The sequence below is a fragment of the Lemur catta genome, chromosome 15, assembly GCF_020740605.2.
Source record: "Lemur catta isolate mLemCat1 chromosome 15, mLemCat1.pri, whole genome shotgun sequence".
Taxonomy (NCBI): Eukaryota; Metazoa; Chordata; class Mammalia; order Primates; family Lemuridae; genus Lemur; species Lemur catta.
This window is the reverse complement of record NC_059142.1, coordinates 16,631,246-16,644,448: the sequence shown is the minus strand read 5'-3', so window position 1 is coordinate 16,644,448 and position 13,203 is coordinate 16,631,246. Positions and strand designations below refer to the sequence as shown.

Sequence of the window (13,203 nt, the reverse complement as noted above, 5' to 3'; positions counted from 1 at the left end):
TGATGACTTTCCCTTGAATCCTTCTTTTATGCACACACATTGATTTATTTATTTATTCAGACAGAATCTTGCCCTGTTGCCCGTGCCGTGGCATCAGCTTAGCTTACAGCAACCTCAAACTCCTGGACTACAGGTGCACATCACCATGCCCGGCTAATTTTTTCTATTTTTTTTTTTTTAGTAGAGACGGGGTCTCGTTCTTCCTCAGGCTGGTCTTGAACTCCTAAGCTCAAGCAGTCCTCCCACCTCAGCCTCCCAGAGTGCTAGGATTACAGGCGTGAGCCACCATACCCAGCCCATACATCCTTTAAAAAAAAAAAGTTCATTAGACAATCACAAAATATACACAAAAGGGAGACTTCTAAACATGTATCCAGAGGCAAAAAGAAATAGTTTATAAAAAGAAAACAATGGAACTGTCATGTATACCCTAACTTGTAACTTATTAATACTTTTTACACACTTAACACCATAGCACGAACATTCTCCCATATTAAATATTCTTGCACAACACGATCTTTAGTGGTTGTGTAGTAATATATCATAAGAAATATTTGTTTAGCCAGTCTTTTATCATCAAACATTTAGGTTGTTTCCCAAAATGTTTTGCAAATGAAAGAAAGAATAGCTCTTTGAGGCTAACAGAGTCCAGGACAAGAGAGGAAAAGTCCCTGCAGCCATCTCTTCCCACTTCCTGACCCCATCCTGCGGGGTCTCTGCCCAGGCCTTCCAGACTTACTCCTGGAGCACTGCCAGGGCCCAGAGCCAACTGGCCTCCAACCCTTGCCTTTTCCCTGTGGAAGGGCAGAGGCTCTAGTATGTCTGTTCTGGCCCTGGGATCATTTTCCAGCACAAGGCACAATCTGATCCATTGGCAGTTTCCCCAGCCCCATCCATAGTCTTCCCACTCCCCAAATTCAGGGTCCTCAGGGCTCTGGTGGCCCAGAGATGGGTACAACATTCTCATACTGGGGCTCCTCCTGCCCTTCCTCTTCAGCCTGCTTCTGGGGATCCTGTTCTGGGGGGATACCCCCAGAGACCAGCTCCTGGGCCCTCCCTGAGCTCTCAGTGCCAGGCCCCAGCCCCCTGGCCACTTCCTCTGGTCTGACTCCTGTTGACTCCACAGCCCCAGTGAGCTCGGCATTTGGGGCCGAGTTGAGGCTCTGGCTGGGAGAACCAGAGGCCAGCTCGGGGCTGCCCTTGTTCCGACTCAGGGCCCGGCGTGGAGGCTTAGGGATGGCACTCTTGACCTTGGGCTCTGCTTGGCCTTTCTGGAAGCTACCAAAACGGCGGAGGACGGACCGGACAGGGCCTTCAGATCCCCGGGGTGTCCCTGCCAGCATGTAGATCGTGGTCACAGAGCCTGAGTTCTCCTGAACGCTGCCCTCGATGGCTTCCACACGCTCAGCTACTGTCCGGCCACCTAGCGGAACCCACCGGCGGCCAATGGCTGAATCCCTGGGGCTGGCAGCAGCAGGAGGGGCCTCGTCCGTTTCTGCTTGCTCTGGGCCTACGGACTCCTCGGCCTCCTGGCCCTCCGGACCTGTCTGGGCTCCCCGGGAAAGCCTCTTGGGCTTTCGGACTGGGCTGGAGAGCTCCCCTGAGCTTCGGCGACTCTGCGGTGCAAACTTGGTGCCTTCAGCAAAGGAGACTGACGGCCGCTTGGCCCGGGCTAGGCTGGAGGTGCGCGGGATGGCGAACGGCGTGGAGGCATCCTCCGGGGGAGGGAAGGGGCCTCCAGTCAGGCTGGCCTCTGATGACGCTGCTTGGGCCTCAGGGGCCATCCCTGGCAGAGGAGACGGAAGAGCTTGGCTGGAGCTGGGCTGGCCTTCCCCAGTCCACCCCACCCACAGCTCAGCATCTTCTGGGAAGCCTCAAAAATGGGGTGAGGGGCAGAGTTGAATGCAGAGAGGCAGGGGAAGGGCAATTCAGGTGGATGCTACCTCTCCTACACTCTTCTCCCGACCCGACCGTGCACCACTGCCACGCTCTAACCAAGCTAAAACTCTCCCGGTGTCCCTGAGCCAGGTCCCTCTCACCTGTGGGCCTTTGTGTAGTGTATGCTGTTCCCTCTTCCTGAGACACCATTCCCGCTTCTCCCTAACTTCCACTTGGCTAACTCCTACTGATTCCGCCAGACTCGGCTCCGACTTCACTAACACAGACATCTTCCCTGCCAGGGCTAGATTATGAGCCCCTGCGTGTACAAGCCCCATCAAAGCACATATCCCTCTGTCCTGTAACTGTCTGACAACGTGTCTGACTACAGCCCCCCAGTCTATAAGCCTGGGGAGGACAGGATCGCTCTTGTTCTTTGCTGTGACTCCAGAGCCAGGAACAGCGATGGCAGAGAATGGGCACTCAATCAACGTTTGCTGAAGGGGGACTAAAGGAGAGGTGCGGCGGGCAGGGACACTCAGGGGCTGAGTGGGCTGCTGGGGCTACCTTCTTGGGGTGGCACGCAGTAGGCAGGACCCTCGTCCTCCTCTCCAGACTCGGGATCAGAAGAGAAGGAGTCGTCAGAGGCCCAGCCAGCAGAGGGCGGCTCGATGAAGCTGTGGTTGAAGGGGATCTCCGGGTCGTGGTGCGAGACTGTAGGGGCTCCGGGTCAGGTGCAGAGTCTCACGGGAAGCCGGGTCCCATCCCAGCCCCCAACCTCCAGCACCCACTTACCTGTCACCCAGGGTAGTTTGTGGGTGCTGAGGGACCCGCAGGGCAGCGCAGAGCCCAAGCTGGCCAGTGCCCCACAGACCTGCAGCTTCATCCTGGACACGGCAGTTCCATCTCTCACTGGCCTGAGAGGGTAGGACAGGGACAGTGGTCTCTGCACAAGACCCAAGGTGACCTGTGTCACCTGGCCATCTATTTCAATGGCCTCAGAATACAATCCAAACCATTGAGCCCAAGATTCAGGCCTGCCACAGAAGGCAGTGTGGCTCTAGGGTCAGACAGACCTGGGGAACAACTCTGGCTCAGACTTCACCTCCCTGGGCCTCAGTTTCCTCTTCTGTAAAATGGGAACAACAATCCCATATATCAGAGCTTTTTGCAGGACCCAACACAGTGTCAGGCACCTGGTGGGAGTTCCCCCAAATTCAGCTGTTATTATCATCCTAGCTAAACCCCTGCTCACCTGTCTCAAGGGGCACCCTCTCCAGGAGGCCTATCCTTGTCCCTACTCTCCTCCACCCCCAAGCTGGAAGTAACTGCTCCACTTGTCACCATTCCTCAGACACACTTTGTACATGTCCTCGTGCTCCTCTGAGGGGCTTCTCCCCCACCCCCAGCCTCTATGCCCTGGGGCAGGGGCAACTGGATCTGCTTACCTGTGAGTGCCCCACAGCCCAGACAAGCACAAGCTCACGGATTAGCACATGAACTAATGAGAGTGCACCGGGCAAAGAGTCCAGAAAGCTGGGTGGGGGCTTTGTGCATGCCAGTGACTAACTGGGTCAACTTGGACCTCAGTGTCCTCTGCAAATTGAGGACAATAATCGTCTCGCCCCCACATGCCCTGTTCCAAATCCCCATGCTGTTGTGAGTCTCAAAGGAGCCGACAGATGTGAAGAGGTTTCGTAAAGCCACAAAGCTCTGTGTGAGCAACGTTCCCCTGCGGCCCCCTCCGTCTCTCAGAAAGCCACGTTCTCTGCTAAACCGCTGTGTAGACTTTTATGTCACTCTCCTTTCTGAGGCGTTTGAGGCCTGGTCTCTTTCCCTCCCTGCCCAGAGCTGGGCTAATGCTTCCGTGTTCCCCACCCTCCTCCCCTGGTCCCTGTTGGTCTGTTCTCAGCCTCCTGCTGCAGGTTTGGTTTGCAGCCTGGTGCCCAGTGGCCCTACCTGTGCAACTCAGAAACTTCCCTATCCGAGGAAGGTAGGTGGCTGACCTGGTGTCTCCATGCCACAGCCACTGCCAAACTACCTCCATTACCGCTGACCTTGTGTGTGACAAGGCCAGCCCTTCCCTCTTCCTGATAGGAAACCAGATGCCACCTCGTCCCACCCCAGGCCTGAGCTGTGGGGAAGGGAAGGGACAGGCCAGTGTTCACCTGTCCTTGGGGTCCGAACGGGCGGCCCAGCAGCAGCAGGCGCAGCAGGCAAGGCCCAGGAGCAGCAGCAGCAGCAGAGGCACAAGAATGCCCGCGAGGAGGGCTGCGTCCTGACTGTGAGGGCCTGGGGGGAGCAGGAGATGGTCAGACATTCAGGGCCTTTCCGCCTCCCACACGTCATGTCTTGCCTTTAGTTCTGACTTGCCTCCTCCCCAGAATCTTCTACCTGGGGGTCCCTCCCCACCTCCAGGAGGCCTCTCTGCTGGTATGTCTCCTCCTCAAGGTCTGTGGCCCACTCCAGAAGCCCATTCCCTTTCCATGAAATCACCGACTTTCATGCCATGCTGGTGTCCAGCCCTGCCTGCTCATTTCCTGGTTTCTTAGAGGGCAGGGGCTCTGTTACATCTTCAGGGGACCCCAAAGCATCCACACAGAGTTCAGGCATAGCGAATGTCTCTGAAGTGGGCCCAGCCTCCCTGGCAAGTGATGGGCCCCTGGAGCCCATCTAAAGGGCCAGAACAGGGGTGGGGACCCTGTGACCTTACGGCCACATGTGGCCTTCTAGGTCCTTAAGTGCAGCTTTTTGATTGAATCCAAAATTTACAGAACAAATCCTTTTATTTTTATTAATACATATTTGTTCATCTTTTATATTTTACTTTTAAAATAAACATACGTAAAATACCAAAGAATAAAATAAGTTTCAACAAAATAATCCTCCCAGATTGACCGGCACAATTAGAACATTAGTAAGCCATAAGGGCTAAATTGATGGCTGCTACGCTCATGATTTGTCTTTTCATTTATTTTTATTTTTATTTATTTATTTTTTAAATATAAAAATAGTTGTCCAGCTAATTTCTTTCTATTTTTTTAGTAGAGATGGGGTCTTGCTCTTGCTCAGGCTGGTCTCGAACTCCTGAGCTCAAATGATCTGCCCGCCTTGACCTCCCAGAGTGCTAGGATTATAGGCGTGAGCCACCGTGCCCAGCCTACATTCATGATTTGGTTCTAACTTCTCTTGCCTGACTGGCACCACTACCGTGTGAGGCTGGTTGGCGAGAGTTTATGGGGGTTGAGTACATCAGTCTGTTGTCAGTTTTTGACAACAGTGCACTGTGTTTCTGTTTGAAGTGGAATTTGTGAATAGTTGCACAGCTCAACAGTATTTTTTAATTCTGTCTGCTTCACAGCCCACTGTGTCAAAGAAGACCAAGAGAACAGTGAAGGAAGTAAACAGATTTTTTAATGAGGGTTGAGAATTGCAATATTGTCTTATTTCTGCTAAAGATAAGATGATTTGCTTGCTTTGTGATACTGCAATATCAACATTAAAGAAATTCAATGCTCATCAGCATTATAACACTCATAAGGATCACAAATATTTTATTGGAGGGAGAGGTGTGAAAAGTTGTATTGCAGAAATTAAAAGATGAAAAGCAAAGACAATTCTTTGAAGCAGCAATAAGACCTGGAAACAATGCCACTGAAGCAATTTATAAAGTAGCTTATATACTCTGGAAAAAAGGGAAGCCATTCAGTAAAATTGTAGGATGCTTAGATCCTGATATTGTTTCAAAGTACAAACAAGTGTCTCTTTCAAGGAGACCCATAACTGATCGGCAGCATGAAATAGCGTTCAACTTAACAGAACAACTTCATGCAATACTTCAAAAGGAAAATATGTATTATTCAATCACTTTAGATAAATCAACTGATACTACTGACTCAGTGCAGGCTTTATACTTCATTCTGATCATAACAAGATTTTCTTTGCTACAAAGAGTTACTCATTTTGGGCACTCTTGTGAACAGAACAGGGAGAATACATGTCTTCAACAACTTTCAAGATAAATGTCGTGAAGTTGGACTGAATTTGGTAAATTTAGTGAGTGTATGTTAGACAGTGCACCTTCCATGACGGGAAAACATGAAGGGTTTATTGCACAGATTTTAAAAAAGTATTAACATCCAGATGCTCTCATTTATTTTCATTTTATTTTGCATCAGCAAAATCTCTGTGCTAAAGCTACTATTTTAAGTGACGTTTTGCAACAAGTTATAAGTATTATTAACATATTGGTGCAAATGCAACACAGCATTGTCAGTTTCAGAAGGATGAGGTATTCAGTGTGGATTTGCTGTATCATTCTATCATTCTAAAGTGTGTTGGCTATTGCAGGGACAGGTGTTAGCCAAAATTTTATCTCTGCATGAACAGACAGTTAAATTTTATGAAGAAGGCCGGGTGCGGTGGCTCACGCCTGTAATCCTAGCACTCTGGGAGGCCGAGGCGGGTGGATCGCTCGAGGTCAGGAGTTCGAGACCAGCCTGAGCGAGACCCCGTCTCTACTAAAAATAATAATAAATTATCTGGACAACTAAAAATATATATAGAAAAAAAAATTAGCCGGGCATGGTGGCACATGCCTGTAGTCCCAGCTACTCGGGAGGCTGAGGCAGTAGGATCGCTTAAGCCCGGGAGTTTGAGGTTGCTGTGAGCTAGGCTGATGCCACGGCACTCACTCTAGCCCCGGGCAACAAAGTGAGACTCTGTCTCAAAAAAAAAAGAAAAAAAAAAAATTATGAAGAACAGAATCACCAATGTGAATCATTGAAAGATTTCTATAGGAATGCAGCATTTCTGTGTGATATCATGTCAAATCAAAATGACTTGAATATTTCTTTGTAAGGTAAAACTAAGTCTATATATACGTGGCAAAAAATCCAAGCATTTCAAAAAAAGCTATCTTTTTTCAAAACACTTTTTCAAAAGGAAATTTTAGATGAACATTTTCCCCAGTTAGCAAAGGTCACTGATGAGCAGGATGATATATGAGAATCATTTGAAGACTATGCAGCTGTTATAGACCTATTAATTGGAGAATACAATGAAAGGTTCACTGACTTTGAGAATCATGACAGCACACTCAAATGAGCATTTCAGCCTCACCTAATTGATATCCCCAAGGCACCTAAAGAACAACAGATAGAATTGATTGAGCTCTCAGTAGATGACATTTTGAAGTCATTGTCTGATGCTAAGAAAGATACAAGTGAAATAAAGAAAAATGCAGTAGAATATCCATGCCTTTGGCAACATGTCCCAAAAATGCTTTCTTGCTTTTCAACCACTTATTGCTGCAAATCTACATTCTCCTACCTAACCCAAATCAAGACACCCTTAAGGTCACAGATGACTGACACCCATCTAGAGGATCGACTGAAACTGCAGACCTCCATGCTGCAACCAAATATTTAAGTGCTTTCCGGCAAAAAGCAGACACAACAAAGTCATCAAAAGGTTAACTTTAAAATGATCAGTTTTCATTTTTTGAAATTATTAAGTACATAGTAGTTAGATTTTTAAAAAAATAACGTACACTTTTAAGTATATCTAATTGAAGTTTCTTGAATATGGCCTTTTGATTACAGCTAAATTAATTCAGCCTTCCAACATGAAAAGGTTCCCCACCCCTGGGCCAGACTTTCCCTGGTTACCACACCCCGCACCCTCCCTCCACCTTACCTAGCTGGCAGGCTCCGGAGACAGGGTGGCAGGACCCTTCTGGGCATTCACAGGGCACTGAGCAGTTGTCTCCATAGAAGCCCGATGGGCAGGATATGTTGCAGCTATGGAACAAGGAAAGGCAGGCTGAAGGCTGGGTGAGAATGGATGGAGGCAGGCAAGGGAGAGGGGACGGTAGATTTCTGGGCACTGTCCCTACCTTCCACCAGATAGACGTCCTGGATGATGCCTGAGTGGGCCCCTCTGGCCTCTGAGCCACATTCTAAGTACCCCTGGCAGTGTTTTGGAGAATCCCTCAGCCCCTAAGCCCACCTTCCAGGGGAACCACCCAAAAGCTGCCCAGCTGTTCCCTGGCCAGTGTGCAACCCTGGGGGCAGGGTCTACCTGCAACTGTCCTCATCCCTTGCCACTCAGCAGTAATGGAAACAAGCAAGATGCCAAGGGCATCCAGAGAGATGCCTTCAGGGCCTGGAGGTCTAAGCCAGGCCCAGCGCTGCCCCTCACTCTCGGGGCCTCAGTCCTCTCCTCTGTGAAACGAAGTCTCTTCCATTTAACAGGACGCGCTGTCCTCGAGGTGGAAAACCTAACTGGAGACACTGATTGTTCTACACTGAAGACCTTAGGGAAATGACAGTGGGGTTTGGAGCCCTGCACCCAGATAAGCTCTCCACCTAGTCAGGGAGCCAGTCCTTTTAGATTAAGCATCATCTGCCTTTCCTTTGGAACTCCCCACAACAGGAGGAATAACTTCTTGGTTATGAGGATGCTGAGTGTTGTCTGGGAGGTGGAGAGGCCCAGGAAGGGAAGCTGAGGAAGCAGATTGCCCCCGGGGCCCCAGTCCTTACCTGGGCCCCCAGTAGCCGGCACTGCAGACACATTCCCCTGTCACAGCGTCACAGGCCCCCTGCACACAGGTGGGGCAGGGAGAGCTGCAGCCCTCTCCAAAGGTGCCAGTGGGGCAGGGGTCTTCACACCTGGGGTGAGGCAAGGCTCAGGGAGTGGGAAGGCAGGGCAGGCCAGGCCCCACAGTGGGGGACCTGCCCATCTGCCCCATGCTCCTGGACTCAGGGACCAACTGGGCACTCCTCAGCAGTGAAGCTCAGGTGAAAACATAGCCTTGAACCCAGGGCCAAACCCAGGAGGTGACAGGTTACAGATTCCCTGGGGGGAAGAGGGCAGGAGGCCTGAGTGGTGGGGAGCCAGAAGAGAATCCTACCCACCACTCCCCCTCGGCCTTGGCCAGGAGCCCCAGAGGGCTGTGCGAACGTATGTGTTGGGGGAGGGGCGGCCCAGTCAAGGTAAGGATCCTGAGGGAAGGTGCACCCCACCCTGGGCAGGGTGGCCCCCTCACCTGGCCCCCAGCCAGCCAGGGTCACAGTGCTGACAGAGCCCAGTGTCTGGCTGACAGGCTTCCCCAAGCCTGCAGCGGGGGCACTGCTGACTGCAGCTCTCGCCAAAGGTGCCAGGTGGGCAGGGCTGGTGGCACTGGGTCCCGTTCCAGCCTGGCTCGCAGGACGCACAGCTGCCTGTGTCTGGAGAACATGGCTCATTTTGCTTGCAGTGGCCACAGCTGGGAAGAGAAGGTGTTCATGGGGGCACTAGGGGTGGATAGAGCCCCTGCCCCCTCCCACCCACGCACTGGCCACTCAGGTCTCCACGGGCCCTGGAGGGGTTCAGGTCCCAGCTGGGTCACTCAGGCAGGTGTGGGCCTCAGTTTCCCCATGTTGTACAATGAAGAGGCAGGAGAGATGATCTCTGAGCGCTCTCATAGGACTCCATCCCTCTCCATGTCTGAGCCCCTGTTCTGTGACCCATCCTTCCCTGGGTTCCAGGGTGACAGAGCTAGCAGCCCAGCCAGGGCAGCCAAGTCACCACAGCCTCTGCTTCCCTTCTGCCCGGGCTTTCCCTCCCGCCTCCCACACCAGTCGCCCCCAGGTCTGGCATGAACAGGACTTAGTAGTTTGCCCATAGTATGAAAATGCATAAAATACAATATAAACTATTTTCACCAACATAATTTCAAGTTTACCTTTTTTCTGCCCACTCCAGCTTTCTCTTGAAGTTTACCTTATCTTAATTTCCCACTGATGCTTAACAGTTACTGGCAGTACTCTCCAGATACTTAACTACCTGGAATCATATACATGGGCTGGATGCATGAGTAGGGTGGAGAAGGGGGGTTTATAAAATCAGTTTAGCTGATCTTCATCAGCATTTTTTTTTTTGAGACGGTCTCACTCTGTTACCTGGGCTAGAGTGCTGTGGCATCAGCCTAGCTCACAGCAACCTCAAACTCCTGGGCTTAAGCGGTCCTCCTGCCTCAGCCTCCCGAGTCACTGGGACTACAGGCATGTGCCACCATGCCTGACTAATTTTTTCTATATATTTTTAGTTGTCCAGCTAATTTCTTTCTATTTTTAGTAGAGATGGGGTCTCGCTCTTGCTCAGGCTGGTCTCGAACTCCTGAGCTCAAGAGATCCTCCCGCCTTGGCCTCCCAGAGTGCTAGGATTACAGGCGTGAGCCACGGCACCCAGCCTCTCATCCGCATTTTTAAAAAACAAAGAAAGAAAATATTACAGTGTATGCATATGTATATATAGCAAAAGTAAGTATGTTAAGTATGTGTTGTCTGGTTACATTTTTATTTCAGTTATATTATGTAACACGAATACGTGTTATATGTGTTAGGTGGGATGTAATGTCTCATTGTGAGTGGAGCCAGGCAAAGTTTGAAAGCCACTGAGTCTTAAAGGGACCTGCCATCCTTTGGTCACCTGATTCACTCTTTAATTCAGGGTGGCTTGCTAGTACCTACTAGTACTTTTTGCTTAATTGGATAAAAGGGGAGAGCGAGGCAGGCCCAGGGCTAACAAGGTTTTTTTTTTTATAATTTTTAAAATTTTTATGGGTAACGAGGGTTTTTTTCTTTCCTGTCTCATCCCTGCCTTGCAAATGTTTTGCAGAGCACCGCGGACCCCCGCCCCTCCTCCCGCGCTTCCCACCGCGCGCCCACCTCTCCCCGCCGCGCCGCTCACCGGTCTCGGCACCGCGGCCCGTAGCTGCCGGCCGGGCAGGGCAGCTCGCAGCGCGCGCCGCGGAAGCCGGGCGGGCAGGCGCACTGGCCGGAGGCGGCGCTGCAGCGGCCGCGCGCGCACTCGCACGGCTGCCGGCACTCGGGGCCCCACCAGCCCGGCCGGCAGGCGCAGCGGCCCGACTCCTGCGCGCACGGCGACCCGTTGCAGGCGCAGCGGAAGCTGCAGCGGCGGCCCCACCAGCCCGGCTCGCACAGGCAGGCGCCCGTGGCCGGCTCGCAGCGCGCCGCCGCCGGGTTGCACTGGCACGGGCGGTGGCACGTGGGCGACCACCAACCCGGCTCGCAGCGGCACGCGCCCGTCGCGGGGTCGCAGCGCCCGTGGGGGCCACAGAGGCACGCGAACTCGCAGCGGCTGCCCCAGCGGTCTGCTTGGCACTGACACACGCCTGTGGCCGGCTCGCACTGGCCGTGCGGGTGGCAGGGGCAGCTCTCACGGCAGTCGGGGCCCCAGTACTGGCCCGGGCAACCTGCGGGGGTGGGGACGGAAGGGGTCAGCGGGTTCAGGGCTGGGCACGGATCCTCGCCCTGTGTCCCTTCCCACAAGGAAGAGGGGCCAACAGACCCTTGGAACATCTGGCAGCCTGTCCTCCTGGGCACAGTTCGCTTCCTGCCCCAGGCTCTGAACTACAGAAATCCTTAGCAGAGGCCCAGCCTCCCACTTCACATTCCAGAACACACTCAGAGATCCTGAGTGGGAAAGGGGCTTGCCCAGAGTCACACAGAAGTGGGTGGGACTTCCTTCATGCCCTGTCCTCCTTCCCTGCTGGGACTGCGCTGGGCTGGACGTTAGCTGGGTTTCCTCCAGATCTCAGGCCTGGATGCTGCCCACCAGGGTCACAGGAGAAGCCACATTTCCCCCAGTGTTTCCTTCCATGCCAGTGACCCCTGGTGCCCACCCTCTGACCATCCTGCTTACCACCCCTTTCCCATCCTCTCTTCCTGCCAGACAAGGCAGCCAGCCCAGCCGGGGGCCTCCTTCCACCCACCACCCCCTATGAGGTACGTGTGGGGGAGACTGAAAATGCACCCGTTTGCAATAAACAGGAATCACGGGCACCTCTTCTGAGAAGTTGAAAAGGAAGGTGAAGGGCCCGAGTGGGCAGGGCTTTATGGATGTGAGTAAAAAGCAGATGACCCAGGGAATCTCCCAGGAGTGTGTCACTTCCTGTTTCTGGGCCTCAATTTCCTCAGTGAAGCTTGGAGGGATCCTGGCCCTGATGTTCTAAGATTACGTTTGTACCTGCTTCACCTCCCCCGCCCCACCCCACCCCCGTGGCCAGCTCTGCCCGGCAACCTCCTCCTGCAGTTGAGACTCACGAGAGCTGCACTGTGCCCCGAAGAATCCAGGTTTGCATCGACAGAGGCCTGGTTTCACGCACACCTCATCTTCCCGGCAGGCATCCAGCCCCTCACAGATGGCTGAAAAACACCCCACTCAGGTCGGAAGGACTGGGATGTGCAGGACCAGGGGACACCCCTGCCTCTGTCACTGGCTCTTGGTGCCCTGCCCTTCAAGAGCCACCCTCTTAGGGCTGGAAGGGATAAACCCCGGCGCTAGGGCTCAGAAGGGTGGGAAGGAAGGGCTGTCACCGGGCTATGTCCTCCCTTCTCCTGGGCTGGGCGTTTGTCTTGGCTACTCACGGATCGTGCATTGTTGATCTTTCTGCCTCCAGCCTGGGCAGCACTGGAGCTCAGCAGAGGGGCTGTGGGGCAGAAAGGAGTCAGCAGAGGGGCAGCCTGGCCCCGCAGGGCGGGTCACTGTCTCTGGCTGAGGTTGGGAGGCTGCCACAGCCCCTTGGGGAGGCCTAGCCAAGCTTCATCGCCCTGGTGTCCCCAGTCCTTCCCCTCTCCTTCCCTGGCCTTTCCCCTACCTGCCGTGACTTTCCACCACCCTCCATGCTGCCCTCCAACGAACGCTCTCTGTTCAGCCCCATGACTTATTCCCCACCTCCTCCTTCCCCAAAATGTCTCATGCTCCCCACCCTCCATGAGATTCCCACAAGACTCACCTGCTGGCCACGCAGACGTGCTGCCCCTTGGGGTCCAGCTCGGACCCCTGGGTCCCCTGAGACCACAGCAGCAGCAATGGGAGCAGCAGTCCCAGCCCCATGGCGGCCAATGCAGTGGGAGGGCTTGGGTTAATCTGGCCCCCACAGCTCCCGACCCCCTCCCTACTTCCTCCCAAGGCTTTTCCTGAGGAAACCAGGCCGGAGGGGCGGGATGCCATGAGGCACCTCCCTGAGAGGGCGGGCGGGTGCTGGGGAGACCAACGCTAAAAAATGAAAGGGAAAGGAAGGGGCATGAAGGGCTGAGTCGGGGTTTAAGGGGCTGGTCTTAGTCTGGAGGCGGCCAGGGGAGGACACGGCAGGTCCCTAGGTATTGGGGACAGGCAAAGGGGTGTGTGAGGGCGGAAGCCAGGCTGTCCATCAGGCCGAAGTCCCAAAGTGCAGTCACAGCTGGGAGAGGCCTCCCACCCAGTGACGGACCAAGGACACCCTGTGGGGAACCCTCAGCCTTCCTCTGCTCCTGCCAG

At 53.4% G+C, this 13,203-nt stretch overlaps 1 protein-coding gene across 1 annotated transcript; it reads right to left on the bottom strand.

Moving 5' to 3' along the window:
• Positions 1 to 282: 282 nt before the first annotated feature.
• SCARF1 (scavenger receptor class F member 1) lies at positions 283 to 12,850 on the bottom strand. The gene is made up of 11 exons (XM_045526150.1): positions 12,680 to 12,850; positions 12,312 to 12,373; positions 11,988 to 12,089; positions 10,612 to 11,137; positions 8,927 to 9,145; positions 8,421 to 8,549; positions 7,576 to 7,679; positions 4,047 to 4,170; positions 2,674 to 2,795; positions 2,446 to 2,592; positions 283 to 1,786 (listed from the first exon to the last, which is right to left on the bottom strand). The coding sequence occupies exons 1-11, from the start codon at positions 12,778 to 12,780 to the stop codon at positions 927 to 929; spliced, it is 2,496 nt and encodes an 831-aa protein (XP_045382106.1). The 5' UTR covers positions 12,781 to 12,850; the 3' UTR covers positions 283 to 926.
• Positions 12,851 to 13,203: the final 353 nt, after the last annotated feature.